Consider the following 24948-nt stretch of genomic DNA (forward strand, 5'->3'; position numbering starts at 1 on the left):
TTGATTAATGAGATCATTACTAATGAGAGGCCAGTAAACCCTCAGTAAAATGCCCAGGAAAGAGGTCAATTGAGCCTCAGTACGAGTGTGTGCACGTGATTGCAATACTGCAGATGTTTGCATAACATATATGAAGGATTCTTCAAGCTAGGGAAACTTTTTTGTCAGCTAGGATTATTTGAATGAAAAAGAAAAAGCTTTAAGAACAATCGTTCTACTTTCAGAAATGAGAATAAATTAGAATAACAATTATATTTATTCTACATTTATTAAGAAAATCAAGGAAATTCTACTTCCACTATTCCAAGAACATTTCTATAACTTTTTATATACACTACAAATTCAAAAGTTCAAATGTTTGGGGTCAGTAACATTTTTTTTTTTATATGTGTGTTTTTGAAAGAAGTTTGTATTTGATCAGAGCACAGTAAAAATAATAATATTGTGCAATATTGTTACAATTTAAAATAACTCTTTTATTCTCAATTTTAATATATTTTAAAAATTAACTTATTACTATGATGACAAAGCTGAATTTTCAGCATCATTACTCCAGTCTTCAATGTCACATGAAATTCCTTCAGAAATCATTCTAATATGATGATAATATATTGATAATATTATTATCAATGATGAAAACAGTTGTTCTGGTCAATATCTTTGTGGAAACTGTGATACTTCTTTTTCAAGATTCTTGGATGAATAGAATGTTTAACAGAATTTTTTAAAAGTGCCGTAGAACATGTTTTCAAAAGATGTAATGTAAGTCTAAGGTGTCCCCTGAATGTGTCTGTGAAGTTTCAGCTCAAAATACCCCATAGATTTTTTTTAATTAAGTATGATAAGTATGATATTTATTTGGATGTTTACATTTGATTCTGAATGAGTTTGATAGTGCTCCGTGGCTAAAGCTAACATTATACACTGTTGTAGCGATTTATAAAGAATGAAGTTGTGTTTATGAATTATACAGACTGCAAGTGTTTAAAAAATGAAAATAACGACAGTCTTGTCTCCGTGAATACAGTAAGAAACGATGGTAACTTTAACCACATTTAACAGTACATTAGCAACATGCTAACGAAACATTTAGAAAGACAATTTACAAATATCACTAAAAATATCATGATATCATGGATCATGTCAGTTCTTATTGCTCCATCTGCCATTTTTCGCTATAGTCTTTGCTTGCTTACCTAGTCTGATAATTCAGCTGTGCACAGATCCAGACGTTAATACTGCCTGCCCTTGTCTAATGCCTTGAACATGAGCTGGCATATCCAAATATTGGGGGCGTACATATTAATGATCCCGACTGTTACGTAACAATCGGTGTTATGTTGAGATTCGCCTGTTCTTCAGAGGTCTTTTAAACAAATTAGATTTATATAAGAAGGAGGAAACAATGGTGTTTGAGACTCACTGTATGTCATTTCCATGTACTGAACTCTTGTTATTCAACTGTGCCAAGGTAAATTCAATTTTTAATTCTAGGGCACCTTTAAACATCCTTTTTTACATCCTGATCCAAGAGTAGCTTTAGCTTTATTAGGTGTCATTACTAAACCAGTTAGTATTTAAAAATTAAGAAACAATCAATAAATGTTTTGTAAGTTGAAACTTATTCACTGCTAGCAAACTTGCTTTTCTTCTAAAACTTGAAAAATGGCATTACCATCACAAACAATATCAAAAATCCACTCGATCAATCCAAGGTTGCTCAAGGCCGTGATCTGATGTGATAAATGCTTTAATGCATATGAAACAGCTTAAAAAAGGTTCATTTTTCAAGCTCTCAAGTAGTCAAAAGTGTCACTAATTGAAGAATCACCCTTATGAGTATGTGTGTTTGTGTGTGAGTCACCTTCTTCTGTAGGATGCAGTGAAATATGAAGATGAACATTCCCTGCAGCGAGTTAAAGATGGTGAAGAGGTAGGCCATGATGACTGTACTCTCATTGATATACATCAGTCCAAACGCCCAGGTCAACCCCAGCAGACACAGCAGAGCTATGGCACCTATAACCCAGGACCTAAGAGAGAGAGAGAGAGATAGAGAAAGATAAATGAAAAAGATAAAGCGCATAACTCTCACTCAAACACACTCAACACTCACTTCCATGTATGACCTAAGCCAGTTTATATTATCTAAGTTTATTAAAATGTTATGTTATTAGTCTACATCTATTTCCTCAGTTCAACAATAGTAGGATCTGAATATAAACCATCTTGGAGAAAGGCATTATTTTACAGCAGTCAAATGTCAAGCTGGCTCCAGCCATAATGTCTACTAGTCTGTACTTAGCACTGAGCCTCACACTCATTTAGTGATGTCATTTACTCTTTGGGGTCATTCACACACACACATGCACATGCACACACACACACACACACACACACATACACTTAGACTCGCACATAATCAGCTTGCAACCCATTTATACTGTGAACTGAGCTAATGCGACAGGCTAATGTTTGGCACTGAAACAAGATCATTAGAAAGTATGAGAGAAAGAGAGAGAGAGAAAGAGACATACAGACAGACAGACGGGGAAACTTTTGAGAAGATATACTGAGAGACAGTAAATATGAATTATTGTTTCCATCAGAGACAATAATAATAAAAAAAAAATGGCAGATCAAGATGGAAAGACAGACAGACAGAAATATTGATTTTGAACCAACTCGGGACTGATGCAGAAAGAGAACACGCACTCATGAAGAATTATAATTACATTGTTCATTTCAAAGAGCCATGTTGCAGAATTGATGAATCACTTAAATCATTTTAACATTCAGAGAATCAATCAAACAGTGGAGGAACTACACAGCTAAGCACTCCAATCAGAATGCATGATTCGAAGAACTGGCACTCTGATTGGCTGGAGACCCTTACCAGTGTCTATCCATAACAAGCCATGCCTCAACAGAATGCTGAAATGTAAAACAGAAAAAAAGGATGGAAAAGGAAACAACAAAGAAAAAAGACAGATGAGGCTGATGAATGATTCATAAACATCATAAATAAAACAAAACAAACTCAAGAGATGGAAAACACAAACAAATAAAATGAAAATTTCTTATGATGAGGATGAGGATGATGAAATATGGTTGCATTTTCTCAGTCAACACAACTGTCTGCCAGTAAGTTTAGGAGCCCCTGCACCTTTTGACAAAATGAGAACTGCGATGGTGGGTGGGGTTAAGCTCTCAGAAGCCAATCACCTCACTGGATTCAAGATAATCTATTCTATGCTCACCAACTTCAGGACTTTGGATGGAATTTGTGCTGAGGCTATACATTTTTGACTGGGCCAGACTTTCTAACTTTTACTTTAGATACAGATAGAATTTATTAAATAAATGCTTATGCTTGCAGAGCCATTTGTCTCTGCTCATTAAAACAAGTCTTATTTCTGTTACTGATTTGGTGACAAAGAGACTAATAGTGCTGAGGTTAGGGTTAGATAATGACACTAGGACTTTGTAACTATGTTGTGAAGATAGATTATAAGATGTATGTAGTATAATATGTATGATGAGTACACGGTTGCCATAGATACAAATTCATATATATATATATATATATATAATATATATATACAGTACAGTCCAAAAGTTTGGAACCACTAAGATTTTTAATGTTTTTAAAAGAAGTTTCGTCTGCTCACCAAGGCTACATTTATTTAATTAAAAATACAGTAAAAACAGTAATATTGTGAAATATTATTACAATTTAAAATAACTGTGTACTATTTAAATATATTTGACAAAGTAATTTATTCCTGTGATGCAAAGCTGAATTTTCAGCATCGTTACTCCAGTCTTCAGTGTCACATGATCCTTCAGAAATCATTCTAATATGCTGATTTGCTGCTCAAGAAACATTTATGATTATTTTCAATGTTGAAAACAGTTGTGTACTTTTTTTTTCAGGATTCCTTGATGAATAGAAAGTTCAAAAGAACAGCATTTATCTGAAATACAAAGCTTCTGTAGCATTATACACTACCGTTCAAAAGTTTGGGGTCAGTAAGAATTTTTATTTTTATTTTTTTGAAAAGAAATTAAAGAAATGAATACTTTTATTCAGCAAGGATGCATTAAATCAATCAAAAGTGGCAGTAAAGACATTTATAATGTTACAAAAGATTAGATTTCAGATAAACAGGGTTCTTTTGAACTTTCTATTCATCAAATAATCCTGAAAAAAAATATTGTACACAAATATTTTGTACAATTGTACACATTAAATGTTTCTTGAGCAGCAGATCAGCATATTAGAATGATTTCTGAAGGATCATGTGACACTGAAGACTGGAGTAATGATGCTGAAAATTCAGCTTTGCCATCACAGGAATAAATTACTTTGTGAAATATATTCAAATAGAAAACAGTTATTTTAAATTGTAATAATATTTCACAATATTACTGTTTTTACTGTATTTTTAATTAAATAAATGTAGCCTTGGTGAGCAGACAAAACTTCTTTTAAAAACATTAAAAATCTTAGTGGTTCCAAACTTTTGGACTGTACTGTATATATATATATATATATATATATATATATATATATATATATACACACACAGACTACCATTCAAACTTTTGGGTCAGTAAAGCACCAAATAGAATATTATAATGATTTCTGAAGGATCATGTGAAACTCAAGCCTGGAGTTATGGCTGCTGAAATTCAGCTTTGCACTCACAAGAGTAAATTACATTTTTATATTTTTAAATGTCTTCAAATAAAAAAGCAGTTATTTTAAATTGTAATAATATTTCACAATATTACTGTTTTTACAGCTTACCAACCTATAGTTTTGTTCAATGTTTTCCTATATGTTTGTTTTGGTGTTGGCAAACATGGTTAAATCAAAGACACATTAACACATAATTGTCCATAAATATCTGACCATTAATTAGAGGTGTTTAAATTACAACTGGTTTTTATTATCTAATGTACTGACATACATTTAAGTGAGGTTTAAGTATACAAAATAATTTCGGTGGCACTGTAGCTGTTATAATAAAGATTTGTAAACATGGTAAACAGTTTTGTTTAACTTGAAGTTAATATTTAATAACTATTTCAGACACAATACTGGAACTTACTTTGTCTATTTTTGCTCCTCCAATGTAACTATTTTCAAAGTAGCTACAGCAGTATAAAGCTAAGTAGAAATAAGGAAAAACAAAACTAATAAAAATCACAGAAGCACATAACAAAATAACTAAAAACTAAAATGAAAATGAATATTGAAAATACCAAAATAAAAGCTAATTAAGAATAAAATATCTAAATAAAATAAATACTTTAATAGTCTTTATAAAATGGTTAGCTCATATCCTTGATTCAGATTGGGCAATACCTGTGTTTTATTCACAATAAAACATGGCTATGACCGCTTCACTCAACGGTTCTATGTATCAGTACACAACACCATTAACAACCACTCTTAGCAACGTAAACTGTTTGTTCTCAATTGATATTGTTCATTGAAGCTTACTGTATTATGTAGAAAAGTATTGTGAGAAAGAGATGGAGTGAGCGAGTTTATTACCTGTATTCAGATTTAGCATTTTCCTTCAAGTCAGTCCTATGTTCATAATAATAAAAATCTGTTTAAATGTCCGATGTGTTATCTTGTCCTTTTAACAGTTATGGGGTTTTCCCGTGACTGACAGCACAAAGCAGTTGCGTCTTGTTCCTTGTTCACAACAATTCAGTCTTTTCAATGTAAAAGTCTTTGCTACTGACTGACACACTCATAAAGACAGTCTTTGCCGCCATCTAATGGCATTATAATGTAACTTCTATTGCTGTTCACGGTCAGGGACTATTTTTTCTGGCGGAAGGAAAGCTTTTAGTGAAAGTTTACTTCATGTCTTTAATATTTGTATTGTGTGGTAACCGTTTTATAAAAGCAATAAGGTACTCGAGGCTAGTGCTGTATCATGAAGAAGTCATGGCTGAAGGGGTTGCAGGCACTCTGCTTCAAGTCGTGCCTAACAATGCCCTTCAGCCGTGACTTATTCACAATACAGCACAGCCTCTCGAACCTTATTGCTTACTAAATACTAAAAGAACACTGTTTTGCTCATGAATAAATCTGTTGTTTTAACAATTTGGTTAAGTAAATGATTCAATGATTCAATGTGATCGCAGACCAACGGGTGTGTGACATCAAAGTACAGCAAGTACTTCGAAGTATCGCTCTTGCGTTACTTTTATGTCATACACCAATCGGTCTGCGTCGAACACACCTTGTTTCTTGTTTCGTTCCTGAATGAATCAAGGTTTTGAATCATTCCTTTGTGTGAATGAGTCAATGACTCACTTATGAAGAAGTCACTTGCTGCCACCTACTGGCTATCAATATAACCTACAGAAAGAGTCACTGAAAATCCCTACCACTAAGGCAAAAACTGACATTTCGGAACGTCCCAGTGCTCTTGTACTATGTATCAACAGCAGCTTGTCCAATCAAATAAGAGTACTGTAACTGTTGTATAACATGAATATCTGTTCAGAACACTAGAACTACAGCAGAAATTCTGCATTTGGGTCACAGATTTAAACAGTGACTCCTCTGCCTGTGTTCTGAACATCAAAAAGAATAATCAATTACTGGAATATGCTAACTAACCTAGATTCAGCATGTACTGTCTGCCAATGGGCTGCAGTGTATAGATGAGCCATACTACACACTGTGCATTGCACACTTTCTGATCCCCCACATTACTGGCTGTGTTTCAATACACCCTAATATGCCAGCCCCTTGTGTCCTAGCACTCTTAAAGATGATGCTGTCTTAATTTGAATAAATAGCACAGGGAATGTGATTTATGAAGTTTTTTTTATTTAATCATAACTGATTCGGTCCCAGGAGACCTCAAACATCAAGGAGAAAGAGACAGATAAAGACACTTTAAACTGTGTCTATCTTTAGATAAGCAGTAGAACATTCTTCTCATTTAAACACCTCTAAGGAGCAGTTTGAAATTAAAGGACAATTGTGTGTTTAGTGAAAATGAAGACAGTTGCAGTGCAAGCAGGAAAAGCAATAAAGTACACATACACACACACATTGAAACACAGAATAAATAACTTACTTGATGTTGTCCAGGCAACCGGAGTCAGGCTTGAGAATCGCTGTATGGTGAAACATCTTATAAAGTGCAATGCCCAGGAAAATTACATTTAGCTGCAACACAAAATCATAAAATGCATAAAATAATGCAATAACTGTTTAAAAGAACTATAAAAGAAGACTCTCACATTATTAACCAATTAATTTCCATGGCTTTGCCATCCTTATGAGGCATATTTTCATTTGTATGTCAGGAATTAATATTTTGAATAAACAGATTTAAATGAATAAAACAAAGCAGAATGGCTCAATAGAGGATTCACATTTCTAGCCCCTCATTTTCATGCCTTTTCTACGCCTGGAAGTCATTATGGGAACTACTAATGCACCAAAATTATCTTTCTTGGCCAAAACATAATAATTGGCCTAAATAAATAACAATGTTTAAACAAACTGATAACAGTACAGAACAGAATTTATGCATGTGTCAGTGTTGATATATATATATTTTATTTGGTTTTGTCCGCGTACATCTCATCATGTGTCAAAGTAGCTACTTATCTCGTCAACTGTAAATGTGAGAGTTTTATGGCAAAATATCAGTAGCTGATGTTTATATGACAGGTAGATAGGATTCTTCTCCATGTCAAACATTTGTTTATATAATTTTTTTTAAAAGTAGTGTTTGAGCCAAGATTTCAGCTTATTTTCTCATGAAATTTTCTCACTGTTGAGAATGTTGGGTTTTCATGTTTTATGGGGCCTTTCCATAGACATAATGATTTTTATACTGTCAATCGGTATATTTTATTCCCTAACACCTACTCCTAAACATTGTTTAGTATGTTTTTAAAGCTATTTTAAATATGAGAACTCATGAAATATCCTCATATTTCATGTTTACGTCATAATACCAGTGTAATACCCATGTCATTATACAAATTTGTGTCCTCATAAATCACAAAAATGCGTGCACACACACACACACACACACACACACACACACATACGCACACATCCCTCTTTCTCTATATATAGCAGTGGGGTTGCTCAGCTTGTCTTGTAGGGTGACTGTGACTTTCCCGTAATTGGGAAAATGCCCTCGACAGACCATTATCTGAACCCCCCGTGTGGGTGTGTGTGTGTGCGCGCCAGTGTGGAATTGGCTTTGCTCTATCATTCTCTAAACCCCCAGTGTGTGTGTTTGTGTGTGTTAAACTCACCATGATGATGAGAGTTGCAGGCCCAATGAAACTCCAGATAAAGTAAGTATCTAACCTGAGCCAGCACCTACACAGCAAAAGAGAGAAAGAGATATTTTCAAATGAAATTGATCCCCAACCCTTTCCAATTAAGATCAAAGCAGGTTTACATTCCAGGAAGAAATGTTCATATGTAATGTTCTGATGTTTGGTTGATCATCGCATTTAGAAAGGGCTCATTGCCCGTGGAACAGTCGGAACCTCAAGGGGTGATTGACAACCCAAAGCTGAATTATTAAACTCTTCATCTCTGCTATACTGAAATCACCTCTAAAGCCCAGCAGGAGTGGAAGCATCGCTGTTTGAGTGTGTGTGCGTGTTCCAGGCCACCAAGTCAGACATGCTCCCTCTTTAAAGAACAGATACCATATGCTAGAGAATGCAGAAACCAAATAGGATTATAAATATTTTAGGAATTTCAATTCATGTACGCTGGCTTAGGCCACGCAGACATGCTCTTTGTGCTATATTTTAGCTCTTACCAGCCTGGCACTGATTTCACCAACCATCTGCCATGACAACACCTTCATTTATGCTCCTCTCCAACATTGGGGACATGGTCTTTATGCTTTATATGGAGGCGTAGGAATAATTTGAAGTGTGCGGGACACATTAAGGCTCGAAAAGCACTGATCATCTGCCAGAAAGTCAGGGGACGAATGTTCTGAAAGTTTCCCCTGCATAAAGATCCCTACTCCCCTGTTTAGATCTCCACTGTTGGCTCAGGTTAACAGGATGTGAAGTAAAATAGTGTTCTTCTCCTTCCCTCCCTCCCTCGCATTCAATTCTTGTTTTTAAATGAGAGTGACCTAATTCTGTGGTCTGGTGAGACTGTGTGCTTGAGTGACCACCACTTATTCATATGCCACATTCAGCATCTCATCTTTAAATGATGATTTTTGCTGAAATATTTATCTGAGTGAACATCCCTCACGGCTGTGTCTGGCCACTAACTGCAGTAATGCCAGCTGAACAGTTTTCTTTATGAATATGAATTAGGGCAATTTCACCAGTTTGCCCATTTCAGAACTCTTGAACACACAAGCGACTTTAAGTACAACCTGATCTGATGTGCTTGGCACTTGCAAAGCATTTTGCTGGAGTAGACGGCATTAGAGGGATTACTGATTTCCTCCACTCACTGATCAGAAGTCATTTTGTGGCTTATTGCTATCAAAGAGAGGAGCATGTTTTGACTGTGTATTTGTAGACATGTCTTTAACTTTATTTATATTTGGTGTACTTAAATTAACGTTCAAAACTTTGAGTTGGGTAAGTTTTCAGTGTCACATGATCCTTCAGAAATCGTTCTAATATGCTGATTTGAAGCATTTCTTATTATTATCGGTGTTGAAAACAGTTAATATTTTCGTGTAAACCATGATATTTTTGTCAGATTCTTTAATGAATAAATAGAAAGTTTATTTAAAACTGAAATCTTTTGTGACAATGTAAAATTCTTTACTGTCAAATTCTTGCTGAGTAAAAGTATTAACATCTTTCATAAACTCCTTTTGGACTTTAAATCTTTTGGACCCCATTGTTTTAATTGTATGGATGAAAAACAGTTGAACATCCTCGGTTCGGAACTGCGTGAGGGTAAACGTACGATGAAGGAATCTTCATTTTTCGGTGAACTACAGTATCTCTTTAATGAAATTAGTTGTGATTTAAGTCAAGTTATTTGAGCTCATGAAGTCATTTGCCACAAAGCAGCAGTGTTTTTATCCAAAGTGACTTTCAGGGCACTAATTGCAAAGCCATTCCCTCTTGAGCAGTCTGGTGTGATGTGTCGCGCTCAAGGGCATAGTGCTAATAGAGCAGGTCTGTAATCTTTTCCTGTGTCACTAATTCCTGGGATTGAACCTGCAATCTTCCTTAACCATTAGGGAACACTGCTAGTAAGAAATCAACTGGGTCTTTGCAAGCAAAACTGGAAGCTGACAGACGCATTTTGGACATCACACTAGTGATAGACCAATACATTGGCCAGACAGATTAATTGGCTGATAGTTGTGTCCGCTTGGCCAATTCAAGTGTTACCTCCCCCTTATGTTAGTTCCAAAATCTACAGAGATCTGTCAAAGAATAATAAGTGATATGTTTTTTTTTTTAATTATTATTATATCTAGTGAATTTTGAGTAAATATTGTGTGGAATAATTGTCTATTTTAATTATGTAGGCGAGACTCTGTAACTAAAAGTTTTTGATTCAAAAGTCCAATTACATAAATGTGTTTTCTTTCAACAAGTGTATTTCACAGCTCTCTTCAATTGAAATATTTCTATGAATTTTGTCCTTCAAACTAAAATACCAATATTACATTTTTCTAAGATCTGTTGGATAAACAAGTGAACACAATAAAACCACACTGGCATACATTCAGGCAACTATCAGGGCATGTTTTTATATTGAAAGTCACATTTTTAAGTTGTAACATTCATTTTTTTGAATTTATATATATTTATTTATATATTTATATATATATATATATATATATATATATATATATATATATATACAGTTCTATCTGGTTCTCGAATCTGATTGGCTGATAGCCGTGCGATATTTCAGTGATAACAGCACTCCTACCTTTTTACCATTTGTATCACTCCGCTTGAAGTGACCGTCATGGTGGCCGATCAAGTCCACCGTACTTTTTGCGAATACTACTTGTTGCAGCGCGAACTGTTGTTTTAATAGTTTTTTAGATGAGAATGTAGTTGTTTAGACCTGAAATATGTGACTCATATTTAATAACAGCACCTATTTTACAATTTGTTTTGACGTGCCTACGGACGAATCACAGCCATGCTGATATACAGCCATATCGCACGGCTACTCGTGTCATATTGCTCATTTATATATATATATATATATATATATATATATATATATATATATATATATATATATTTCTAGCATTAGTGTTTTGTAACATAATTTTATATTTCCTTTCATATTTTTGCTGTTGTGATTTATAATTGTTTCACTGTTTAAATTTAGCTGAAAATGTTAACATTGTTTAATGGGACACACTTATACATGTTAAAAAAAGTCAATGTGTGTTCAGTGAACTGTTTTTTTTTTCCTGGACAATAACGGTAAGAATGTTTAAAAAAAAGTGTGACAACTAGCCCCTATATTAGCATGTTATCTTGGCAATTGGCCACCATGCACCCTGTATCTGCCATATACATACACTCTTTCAGTTCCATAGCTGCGATAGTCCACGGCGGCAGAAACGGCCACTATAACAGCAGGCACTCCGTATCCAGTGAGATAGAAGTATTTGGTGCGCGAATACTCGCTCTCGAACACTTCCACCAGCATGATGTACAGCTGTACGCCTTCCAGAAACATCCATGTAAACGCAGCCAAGAAGAAGAAATGCAGCAGGGCCGCAAACACCGCACAGACGATCTGTAACAAAGACATACACACTGAGCACAAACAGCGCTGAAACTATCTACCCAGTATCTGTGTGATCTGTGACTCACTGCTTTGATTATTAACCATCAGTTCTGTTATCACTTCAGAAATTTCCCGACAGATTTCCAGTACTTTATCTTTGTCATTTTCCATTTGTCTTTGCTTATATTCTCCTCTCTCACTCTCTCTCTCTCTTTTTCTCTCTCTAAGGACACAATGAGGTTTTTGTTATTAACGAGAGGTCAAAGACCCTCTCCATTTCTGTAATTAACAAGAGTCAGGTGCCCAACTTAGCGACTTAAGGAATTGTGTGTGTGTTCTGCAATAAATCTAAGTCCATCAAGTGTGTATATGTGAGCCTTTTCATGAGTAGCAGGTGTGTGAGTATCGTACGGGCTGGTCTGCACGGTTGATCCCAGTGAGGAAGAGTGTTTCGGCGATAAAGAGGGAGATGCAGAGGTTCTTGTGGATGGTGTTCCTGTCGCTTTGGAGACCACGGAAGAAACAGAAGGTGAAGATGCAGATGAGCAGACAGACCAGAGACAGCAGGATCCCCACCCACGTTATGACGTCCAACAGCAGCTCATGCACCTGGTCTGTTTTCTGAGAAGTAGAGAGAGTGGGAGGAGGGAAGGATGTTAGTCAAGGTCCATATAAGCATCTACTACATTCAGTAAAGTACATACAGTTAAACCAAAAATGATTCAGACATTTTTAATATATTTTTGCTAGTGGGTGCAGGACACTATAGTTCATTTATGTAACTGAGGATAGCAAAATAAAGTAAACTGTGACATATTATACCCAAAAATTCTTCATACAGTGGACTACCAGTAAAACTGATAAAAATTTGGAACCAAAAATTATTTAGACACTTTGACATGACCATGTTTTGCTTAAAGGCAGGGTAGGTAAGAAATTTTGTTCCAAATTTGTTTAAACTTTCTATATATATACATGCATAATTAAAATGTAAGAACTCTGATAAAAAGAGTATAAAAATCGAGTGACTCTAGACCGTTTAATCTGTATTAAACACAGCTCATTATTTCCATCCGGGACGAAACATAGGATTGGCTTAGGCGGCTGTCACTCTCTCGCAACCATGGCAACCACCCTTTTGCCACACATGACCTGCCCACTTGCGCGCGCACGTTTGATTTGGGGAATTCAAGAGGCATGGATCCTAGGAATACCAAAACAATGGCAGAGAAACAGCAAGCAAAATTCACAGTACCGGCCTATGCAGTTAGTGAAGGCAAACCAGGCAAAAAAGGAAGACAGTAACAGTACAAGAAAAGGCAATGAACAAAAAGTCTTTGGATAAACAAAGAAATAAAACGCGAGTTAATATCGGCGTGGCTCTCCAGCGATGGCGAGAACTGAGGGAACTCAAGGGGCTGAAAAGTGACTCCTTGATGGCTTTATTTCTGCTGGACAGGTAAATCTTTCTTTTTGTATTTTGATCATACATATTTTTTTGTTTATTTTTTCATGAAGCATGTGTCATTAGCACACGTAGCTGCGTAATATAGCTAACATAACATTACTTAGCGAGCCGTAGTAGAGACGATAAATAATCTATAGGCCTAGCACAAGATGATAGCTATAGTGTTGAATTGTGCATATTTTTGCTTTAGATAACTAAATACATGTTTAACAGATAGTAGGCCTAACGTTACTCCGCATCTAGGAACTTTTCTTAGAACTATATTTACCCTCTGTCTAACTCTTTTACCATGTTCACCTGTAAGTTTACCTGCACGTTTTTTTTCGCCTTTGTTTTGTTTTTATATTCTCTCCCTATGTTTACTGATGTCTTTATCTTGTATCTGTGTGTGTCGTACACACTTTGTTGTATGTGTGTGTTATTATTTTGTGTCTGCAATGCAGTTGTGAGTGATATTTGAGTGTATGTTACTCTGTTTATCTGTAGAACAACGTATATGTTATGAATCTTACACGAAATTCATCTTCATCACAGTGTAAATGATGGTAATGGAAAAACGTGTATCATGCAACCTGTTTTTAGCTTTGCCTTATAGATAACTAACTCGTTAGCGAATTAAATTATGTTTATCTTCATAATTATAAAGTTATTTTTATTACATGTGATTCTGACATGATGTCACTACATGCACTGTGCTCCTTCCTCTCCGCTCGTCTCAGGTAAATAATGCGTCTTCCAGCTCAGTGGTCGGAGTCGCACATTCATGCGTTTTGGGGGCGTGGCTTTGGAAGGAGCCCAGAAGGGAGGGGGTGGAGTGAATGGAAATAATGAGCTGTCTTTAAAACAGTCGTGAGAGGTCTACAGACACTCGATTTTTATACTTTCTTTTTCAGAGTACTTACATTTTAAATATGTATTGATATATAAATAAAGTTTAAACAAATTTTGAAAAAAAAGTTTTTTATACATTTTTTACCTACCCTGCCTTTAAGTGTTATCTGACATAATTAACTCTGAGATCTTCATATTTTATTGCCATTTTTTAAACTATAGTGAATAAACTGTATTAATGAATGAAATGTTCAAGGTGTCTGATTTTGGTTTGACTGTATATGTAAAGTGTGTGTGTGTGTGTGTGTGTGTGTATATATATATATATATATACACACACACACACACACACACACACACACACATATATATACAGTTGCAAGAAAAAGTATGTGAACCACTTGCAGAATCTTTGAAAATGTGAAACATATTAACAAATAAATTAATAAATTTATTAAAATGACCCAGTTGAAAAGTTTGGGAACCATTGGTTCTTACAGTCTTTTTTTAGTTGCTAACAAGCATTGTTCAATACCGAAACCACATTTTCAAAACACTTCACACACTCTGCATTACCAGCATGAATGTTGGCCAAACAGTTAATCTCACCTACAAAACTCACTCAGACCAACATAACACTGGCAACAATTCTCATTCAGAAAACACACATTTCATTCACAACACACTGACCTAAAACACACTAACAACAGGAAGCATTACATAATTGATGAACTTTTCTTTTTTCCACATAAATCAGTTCTTCATATAGAATACTGTAACACAATTTCACTTTATTGAAAGCATTTGTAACACGAATGAATCAGAAATATCAGGTTTTTTCAGTTGCTAACAAGCATTGTTCAATACCGAAACCACATTTTCAAAACTCTTCACACAGTCAGCGAAACAGAAGTCAATGCAGACCAAACTGTGAACCATTTTTTTATTGCTTTCAGACAAAATGCATTCAGTGACCACACTTTTCAAAATTCAGGAACTCTTTTCCCATTCGTACTCCACAACATGCAAAATACTATGTATTTTCAGCACATTTTTCTAATGCTAACACACTGCATTCAAAATGATTAAAAACACATTCAAAACAGAATGATGGCAAATTCCAAGCATTTATGCAGTAATTATTTTAAAATACTCTCAATTTTATAGCCAAAAATTTAAAAAATAATCATTACAAGCTAATTGCAATTTTAGCTGAAATTCCACCCACTCCAATGCAAGAGAGAGAGCAGACTAGAACCATCACTGTAATTTACTATTATGAACAACTACACATGTTGTTACAGTAATGTGTAGAATGTATTTTATTTATTCTTTTTTTATTATCATTTTTCACCTTTTGGTTATACAGTTTTTTACAGACGCTAGGACACATTTCTCAATACGTAGGTCACTTTTGCAAAACTCTTCACACAGTGAGCACAACAGAAGTCTATGTGGGCTAAACTGAGGATCAATTATCATTGCTTTGGCACAAAATGCATTCAATGACTACATCTCTCAAATTTCATGAATTCTTTTCTCAATCAGACACAACAACTGCCAAAACTCTTTGTACGTACAGGCCAATTTGCACGTGCTTACATACTGTTTTCAAAAATGTTAAACTTATGTTCAAAACAATAACATAATACAAAACTGAATAAGACAGCAATTTGCTACATTTCTACAGTAATATTGTAATGAAATATATGCTGAATCAAAAAAATCAAATACTATCAAAGCAATTAGATGAAACTGAACACCTACACAAGCATTCGTTTTTCAATTTCATTATCATCCATTCAAAGAGGAAAACTTCGGAATAATTTTGTACTGTTATTTAAACAAGGTTCATGTAACAAACTGCAGTGAATTATAAACAATAGACAGCGTTATTCTTGTTTTGTTAAGAAATTTTACAAAAGAAAACACTGTATAATGATACCTGATGTTAGTGTTTTTAGGTCAGTATTTTATGACTGTCAAGGTGTGTTTGCTGGGTGAAAACCTTTGCTAGTGTTCTGGAAGAATGAGTTGATTTGAGACATGTATTAAGTGTTTTGGTAGATTTAGTGCATTTTGAATGTGAAATTAACTGCTGTGCCAAGATGAAAGTTGGTTAGGAGAACTGTGTGAAGAGTTTTGAAAGAGTGCCCTTAGTGTGTCCTAATGATTGTAAAAAAAATGTGTGTTTTCTGAATGAGAACTGTTGCCAGTGTTATGTTGGTCTGAGTGAGTTTTGTAGGTGAGATTAACTGTTTGGCCAACATTCATGCTGGTAATGCAGACTGTGTGAAGAGTTTTGAAAATGTGGTTTCGGTATTGAACAATGCTTGTTAGCAACTGAAAAAAACTGTAATCAAAATTTCATTTTTTTATATGAATATAGTACTTGAAACTTATAACCAAAAGGTGAAAACATGTAACAATTACTGTAAAAACATGTGTAGTTGTTCAAATTACAGTGATGGTTCTAGTCTGCTTTCTCTCTTGCATTGGAGTGGGTGGAATTTCAGCTAAAATTGCAATTAGCTTTTAATGATAATTTTTTTAATTTTTGGTTATAAAATTAAGAATATTTTAAAATAATTACTGCATAAATGCTTGGAATTTGCCATCATTCTGTTTTGAATGTGTTTTTAATCATTTACATAGTATTTTGCATGTTGTGGAGTACGAAATGTGTGGTCACTGAATGCATTTTGTCTGAAAGCAATGAAAAATGGTTCACAATTTGGTCTGCATTGACTTCTGTTTCGCTGACTGTGTGAAGAGTTTTGAAAATGTGGTTTCAGTATTGAACAATGCTTGTTAGCAACTGAAAAAAACTCTAATACCGTGTGTGGTTACCTGGATGATCTACGACTGTTTGTTTGTTTTGTGATGGTTGTTCATGAGTCTCTTGTTTGTTCTGAACAGTTAAACTGAGCTCTGTTCTTTAGAAAAATCCTCCAGGTCCCAAAGGGTGGTGGTGGTGGTGGTGGGGGTGAAAACTTTTGAACAGGATGAAGATGTCCAAATATTTTTATTTCATTTAAATATCATTGTTTTTCATTTAGTACTGCCCTTTAGAAGCAACAGAAGATACTTGCATGTTTCCCGGAGGACAAATTAAACACAATTTACCTTTTTTAATAGTTGTGTTTGAGTCCCTCAATTGTCCTCAGTGTGAAAAGATGGATCTCAAAATCATTTAGTCACTGCTGGAAAGAGTTCAAATATGCAAAAATGCTTGAAAGGTGCCCTCGAATCAAAAATTGAATTTTCCTTAGCATAGTTGAATAACAAGAGTTCAGTACATGGAAAAGACATGCACTGAGTTTCAAACCCCATTGTTTCCTCCTTCTTATATAAACCTCATTTGTTTAAAATACATCCGGAGAACAGGCGAATCTCAACATAACACCGACTGTTACGTAACAGTCGGGGACTCCGCCCCCAATATTTGCATATGCTCATGATCCAGGCCAGGCGGAACCGCCCAGCGGAATCATCGGAAGTTCTGCAAGCAGAGTGAAGAAACAAGCCAAGCGAGGATAACAGCGAAAATGGCAGATCATGGAAATAAATGTTATGTTCCAGGCTGTGAAGGGGATGTGAAAACTTTTCATAGTCTTCCTCCAGAAAAAAACTGTCAAAAGGCATGGCTGATGTTTATCTATAACCGGATACCGGAACAATTTAACTCAAAGTTGTTAGTTTGCTCTGCCCATTTCACCACTGACAGCTTTTCTAACCTGGGACAATATCAAGCAGGCTTCGCTCAGCGTTTGACACTGAAGAAAGGGGTAATTCCAACTATATTCCCGCAAGCAGTAAGTAGTGCTTTTATCCACATCTTGGCTGTAGAAACTATTTCTGATTAAATGTAAAGTTTCTTAGTGAGCTAACAACATTAACGACCATGTACCCAGTGTTGTCTAGATCTAATGCAAGATGCTAGTACAGTAACAAATAGCAAAGTTTACGTAACTACTATTAACGGTGAGGTTAAAATTTATTACTGTCTTTGTTATATAAATCTATAACATAACCGTAGATACATATGCCAATTCTCTTTTGTCGGATATAATTATAATTTGACCTATATTTAACCAACAACACATTACACCGAAGCTAACTATGTTAGTTTATTTGCTTACAGATAGCTACAGATACTCGATCCTTCTAGCTAACTTTCTACACCGTTCAAACTGAAACGATAGTCATTTGACAAGACATTTAGTCACTTTTTTTCAAATATTTTTATTTTTGAGAACTTGTATGACTTGTATGCGTACACCTGTGGAAAAAGATATTTATAGACGATGTAAGTTTTTGTTACTAATAGCTAAATCGTAATCACACTACGGCAGCTGAGTAGTAAACATGACACTGCTTTTTTGGAATGTCTTCTATGCTTTACTTTGGTTGGCTAAATAAATCAAATTTAAAATCATATCGGTAATGTCAATATATTAGAAACAAATTTTCGTTCGTTGTTTAGAGTTGTTATTGCAAAGTGAAGAAGCTATCATTGTAAAACCATACAGCGACACATTATTACAATTATTTTTTTTTTACAATGCTAAAAACAAAGTTGCAAATACTGACGTTATGAGTTATAGTGTAAAGTTAACGCTATATGCTAGTTCCATTGACGTAACAGTTACGTTTTGCAGGTGCATACTGAAAATAAAGACTAACTTACCACTCAGAAACGTCTATGGCCAATCGCAACAAAATTGGTTGTTCCTCTACATCTGCATCTTCGTCAGAAACAGGCTCAAACATATAAGGTTGAATACCAAAACTCTCCATCGTTCACGCCGTACAGTACAGATTTGTTCGCTATCAGTGTGAGCTACTGGAAGGAGCCGAACAGTGAAACAGCCAATCAGAGCGGAGCACCATATTACTATTCATGAGCCTTCCAAATAAGGCAAAAACAGACCTTTTCATTCTAGGGGCTATTTGTGGGGTTATAAATGGAGCTGTAAAACCATATCTGGACAATTTTCGGCCATAAAAAAGCCACATACCCTCTATGTAGATATCAGGGAACAATTTAAAATGTTTTTTCAAATCACTCAAGGGCACCTTGAAAACTGAAGAATCTGCAGGACCTGGAGGATTTTTCTGAAGAACAGAGCTCAGTTTAACTGTTCAGAACAAACAAGGGACTCATGAACAACCATCACAAAACAAACAAACAGTCGTAGATCATCAGGTAACCACACACAGTATTGAGAATCAATGGTTCACATACTTATGAATGGGGCCAATTTAATAAATTCAGCTATTTTTTTGTCTTGTGGATTATATGTAAACATCTTTTATGTAAAATATCTTACTCAGGACAGTACTAAATAAAAAAATAACATGCATTTTGAATGATCTCTCTAATTTTGTTTAAATTATTCACATTTTCACAGATTCTGCCAGTGGTTTACATACTTTTTCTTGCAACTGTATATACACATACATATTTGTACTTTACTGAATGTAGTCTTATGATCTTACTCTCAGGCTGCATTTATTTGATATAAAATACAGTAAAAACAGTAATAATGTGAAATAATATTACAATTTAAATTAACTATTATCTATTGTTATATATTTTTTAAAAAGAGTTGATAGTACTATACTCTTGTTTGCAGCTGAAGATATTATCAAATACATAAAAAATGTAATATTTGAACATAAGGTTTCACTTCGTAAATGGCGAGCATTCAATTTCTGCAGAGTCACAGTTTGTGGGCCTGGGTCTGTCAGAATGGTCCATTCATTTCAACGGTAGTGTGCGAAATTTGGAACACTGCAACTGACAAGACTCAGTGTTCAGTGAATATGTGCAGTCAAGCCTGAACAAACACAAGTACACACACACTAAATGGTTTTATTAATCATTCATACATATACGCAACGTCCATTAATGCAGCCTCAAGGGTGTGTGTGTGTGTGTGTGTGTGTGTGTGTGTGTGTGTGTGTGTGTGTGTGTGCGTGTGTCTGAGTGTGTGTGAATGTTTAAGGTCAATCCTCCCCTCTGCACACAACATTTACATTTATGTATATCCTGACCTTTTGCTTTTATGTTTTGTGCATAAATCATTTCGGCAGTCCTTTGCTGACATGCACACACATGCATAAACTTCATGATATGTTCATGCATGTTCAATACATTAGCCCACACTATATTTGGGCTTCCCACATCTGTTTTGTCCATGTATTACTGATTTTATGCGTGTGTGTTTGTGTGCAGTGAGAGAGAGAGAGAGAGAGAGAGATGAGTTTCCTCTCTGAGATGACACACATTACACAGTCTTATAGCCCAAGGCAAGAGTCGAGTGGCTTCAGGAGACCTGTGAGGTCTCTCCTAGTGGTGGATGACGTAACCTATTGCAGTGCTAGTGAGTGCAGTTCAAACTTTTATACTGGGTCTGATTGTAAATCTCAGGTTAGCTGTAAAGTATTCCATTTTCAACAGAACTACTACAGCATAAATCTCAACAGAACTACTACAGCATCAAATTCAATGACCACCACTTCACCAGCCATTAATAATCATCTTATGCTTACTGTGGCCACATAACTTTCTATGGATAAAACTCAACTTGGCATTCACTGCCCACCAGCTCCAAGTCCTCAACCAGCTCAACCAGTTCAGCACCAACAAAGCAATGGTGGTCCACCAGCTCGATCAAGATGGTCTACCAGGTCAGCGTCTCCTAACTAGTCTGGACCGGCTAATAATGACCAGCTCTGACCAAGTGGAAACTTCTAGAGTTATTTTAAGTTGATTCAAGATTGATTTTTCAGTTATATGAAGTCATGGGTAATTTTTTAAATTATAGTTTATCATCTATAGTGAGCACTGTTGTTTTTTTTTGTGTTTTTTTTTTGTAAGTTTTATCTTTTGATGAAGATGACCTTCCAATGTAGTCAATGATTTGTTGTCATATTAATTAATTTCAGTCCATTTTATTCTGACTGAAATGGCATATAAAATTGATTCAGCTGATTTCAGCTGATGATAATGTGCAAAACAGTGTTAATATTAACTAAAACAAAAACTATTAAAAAATACTTTCCATTACTTGAATTAAAGCTAAAATAAAACAAAATAAAATATAAATATCAGATGAAAATTTAAAAAAAAAACATTAACAAAATTACAAAATTTTACTAAAACAAAAAAAGAAGTTTAAGACTAAAGTTGACTTATTTTAACAAAAACTAGCTAAAAATAAATTAAAGGGTTAGTTCACTCAAAAATGAAAATTCTGTCATTAATTACTCACCCTCATGTCGTTCCACACCCTTAAGACCTTCGTTCATCTTCAGAACACAAATTAAGATATTTTTTATAAAATCCGATCTATCTAAAACTTTCAAACTTTTGAAGCTTTTAAAACTTCTTTAAACTTTCTGGTCTGGCTTTCTTCAACCTTAATGTTATGAAGTGATGAGAATACTTTTTGTGTGCCAAAAAAACTAAATAACGACTTTATTCAACAATATCTAGTGATGGGCAATTTCAAAGCACTGCTTCATGAAGCTTCGAAGCTTTACAAATCTTTTGTTTCGAATCAGTGGTTTGAAGCGTGTATCAAACCAAAGTCACGTGAACCGCTGAAATTTCGAAATGTTTCGAAACACTTATGATGTAACGAAGCCTCGTTTTAACCACTGTAGTCACATGAACTGTTTTAAATATGTCTTTAGTACCTTTCTAGGCATCTGAAAGTGTTAATTATCTTGCTGTCAATGGAGGCCTCACTGAGCCATTGGATTTTATCAAAAATATCTTAATTTGTGTTCTGAAGATGAAGGTCTTACGGGTGTGGAACGTCATGAAGGTGAGTACTTAATTTTCATTTTTGGGTGAACTAACCCTTTAAAGCTAAATAAACTAATAAAGTTAGCACATAACAAAATTGAAAGTAAAAGTAAAACATAAAATTAAAAGGAAAATTGTACATTTAAAAATAAATGCAAAATATAAATGCTATAATAGTATATAAATAACACTTATATAACATTAATGTGTTAATCTGTAACAGACATTCTGACTAGAAAATACTTTTTTTCAAATTCACCTGTTAACAGCTTGCATTTTTTAAATTTTCATTCATTACCATTGAACAAATCATGAAATCCTCTGTTAATATACAGTATATATTTACATTAGCAACTTCATTGATGAGATTAGTACTGATAACATAAGTTTGAGACATACCTTGACCTCCACGTGGGCCATTAGCACTGCAAAGTTTGTGAGGTGTGTGCAGGAACAGGAGGTGTGAGTGCGATTGGTGCCCAGTAGTCTGCAGTCCTGAGTGGACCAGTATCCAGTCATGGTGCGTTTGGAATAACTCCAAAAAGAGCAGTTTGGATTGAAGTTCTCGTCCGACTGCTGGAATAAGGAGATGCACATCATACACTCCATTAGAGTGACAGAAATCACTAGACAGAAAAACTGAAAAAAAAGCAAGCATATATAATACCTTTATGTGTTTGACAGTGAAGACCACAGGTTCAGACAGGTAGACCTTGTTACTGTCTTTATTAATAGCTGCTGTAATAACAGGTGAGTTGACTATAAGCGAATAGTTTGGATAGGCCGCTTCACTGCCCAGCCGCACACTAGCGTTCTCCGTAGACAAGTACTGGCCGAGGTTCTTATAGAGAACCAGCGCCATACGGATCTCACCTGAGGAATACAAAATACATAAGTGGTCAGTCTGGGAAGTGTTAGATTGGGAATTGAACAGAGGCAGATGGACAATGACAGATTACCGTTGCGTCCTTGCTGCTTGAGTGTGTTGGCTGAGAGATGAATGGAGTTGCCGGTTAGTCCAGATTGAGGGAAGATTAGATCAGCCAGATTAACATCTGTACTTAGACGTGCCACCTCCAGTTCTGCAAAACATATACATGTTCACAATCAGATGCTGCCCCCTATCAGACGGGAGGGGAACTGTAAGTTTAGCTTTAATGGAAGTCCTCTGTTTTTAGAAGGCATGAAATAGAATTTTACAGAAAATATGAAAAATACTGATAAAACATTGCCAGTCTATTTAAAATTATGACACAAGGTACCCAGAGATAATACGCACAGTATTTTCCACTTTTCAAAAACTTGAGAGGTTCACGGTATGGATTAAACTCTGGGTCACCCCTCATTCTAAAATGAATATATTTGAGTACACATCAGTAAGAACACCCACATTTGCTTCAAGGTAAATTAATGTTAATAACATAATGTTAATTCATTTATGTATGGATTCAGGTCACAGTAGAGGTGACAGCTACTAAAAAGCTCACAGTACAGTAAATGTGCGAAGCAGTTCTGTTCACTTACACTAATGTTATCATTTGTAATCGATTTCTAATGAGGCTTCTCTCTTTTCAGTTGACTGCGATAAGCGCTTTTCTTTCTTTTCTCGAGTCAGTTTTTAATTTAACAATTTCTTTAAAGAAAGATAAAAGATATTTTGCAATCTTACACTTCATTACATCTTACAAAGAATAATACAATATTATACTGAAAAATTCATTCATATAAGGCCAGTCTGAGCCAGAGCCGTTGAAAAACAGAGTTGCGGCATGCTTTGATCTCGCCGCCCCACGGTCACGTGGTTCATGGAGCTCTCAATAGTTCCAAAAACTGCTGTCAATCTGGATGAATGGGTTTAAGCAGGACAGACAGCAGTTTCACTATATCTGCAGCTATTTCTGGTAAATATTAATGCATACAAAGTATTGAAGGTGTATTGATCACTACACTGACTAAGCTTTTCAGTATCATTTTATTCTGGGGAGAGAAAGAGACATCATTAATTTGTTTCTCTTGAGTTTAGGTATTCCTAACTTGGGTCACACTCATACACAGCAAACTCAACTCTCTAAATAGTGTTAAAGTAACACTGAAGCAGAGTTAAAGTTAATGAGATAATTAAGTGATGATTGTGCATTAGTGATGAACACCTACTGTTAACAAGCAGAATCACTAAAGAAAAGAGAAACACAATAACAGCCTTATTAACTGCTTAATTATCTCATTAACTTTAACTCTGCTTCAGTGTTACTTTAACATTATTTAGAGAGGGACCATATGTAATCTGAGCAGAGTTGATTTAACTCTGGGGATTTTACTGTGTACTCATTCATGATCAAAAGTGACCAAACACCTTAAGTGTAACTTTTTATCTTTTTGGTACTAAATATTATTTGTGCAAAAAGTATGATCCATTAATGACCATTTCAAACACTTTTTTTCCTAATATGTTTATTATTCATATTACAATTAGTGTAGTATTTAAGGTTAAAATAGATAAACCATTTTAAAATTACAATGCAAAGAGGCAAATTAGAGGCATCTGGTGGCCAGAAAAATAATAATTGATGCCACTACAATAAATTTACATGTATATATGGCTCTAGTCTAGTTGCTCAAGAGTATTGCCAGTAATAAATGTTTGCTATTTTTTTTTTAGGTTTTGCATTTGAATATATATTTAGACATAAAGAAACACTATTTTTATAAGTTTAGATTTCTTAATTTTGCATTTAAAAGGTTAATTACTCACATTATTTAATGATACTCACAGCATACATGACAATTAAATATTAATAAATGCAAGCAAATACTGAATTTAACCAATGAATGAAGTTTAAAAGTGTTAAAAAATAAGGCAACCAATTGCATTTAAAGAAACTCTTTATTATATAATATATCCAGTGATGCACTAGAGAAGTTATTATATATATATTATTAGATATAGAAACTCATTGGACTTCCTACAGGGAGAGAAAGATTGCAGAAAAACTAAAAACTGCTAAAAGTATAACAACTAGCATTTGGTTATGGTAGCTAATCTTGCTCATCTAATAA

At 34.8% G+C, this 24948-nt stretch overlaps 1 protein-coding gene across 4 annotated transcripts in view; it reads right to left on the reverse strand.

The window, feature by feature from the left end:
* The window catches only part of adgrl3.1 (adhesion G protein-coupled receptor L3.1), a 143257-nt gene that overhangs the window by 15044 nt on the left and 103265 nt on the right, over window positions 1-24948 (reverse strand). For all 4 annotated transcript variants that reach the window (XM_048197667.1, XM_048197666.1, XM_048197665.1 and 1 more), the window contains exons 12-19: window positions 22851-22973; window positions 22559-22764; window positions 22291-22467; window positions 12185-12394; window positions 11562-11782; window positions 8320-8386; window positions 7119-7210; window positions 1865-2033 (exon numbers count right to left, since the gene is read on the reverse strand). In XM_048197667.1, coding sequence (XP_048053624.1) covers window positions 1865-2033; window positions 7119-7210; window positions 8320-8386; window positions 11562-11782; window positions 12185-12394; window positions 22291-22467; window positions 22559-22764; window positions 22851-22973 — 1265 coding nt within the window. The remainder of the gene's footprint in view (window positions 1-1864; window positions 2034-7118; window positions 7211-8319; window positions 8387-11561; window positions 11783-12184; window positions 12395-22290; window positions 22468-22558; window positions 22765-22850; window positions 22974-24948) is intronic.

The sequence above is a fragment of the Megalobrama amblycephala genome, linkage group LG7, assembly GCF_018812025.1.
Source record: "Megalobrama amblycephala isolate DHTTF-2021 linkage group LG7, ASM1881202v1, whole genome shotgun sequence".
Taxonomy (NCBI): Eukaryota; Metazoa; Chordata; class Actinopteri; order Cypriniformes; family Xenocyprididae; genus Megalobrama; species Megalobrama amblycephala.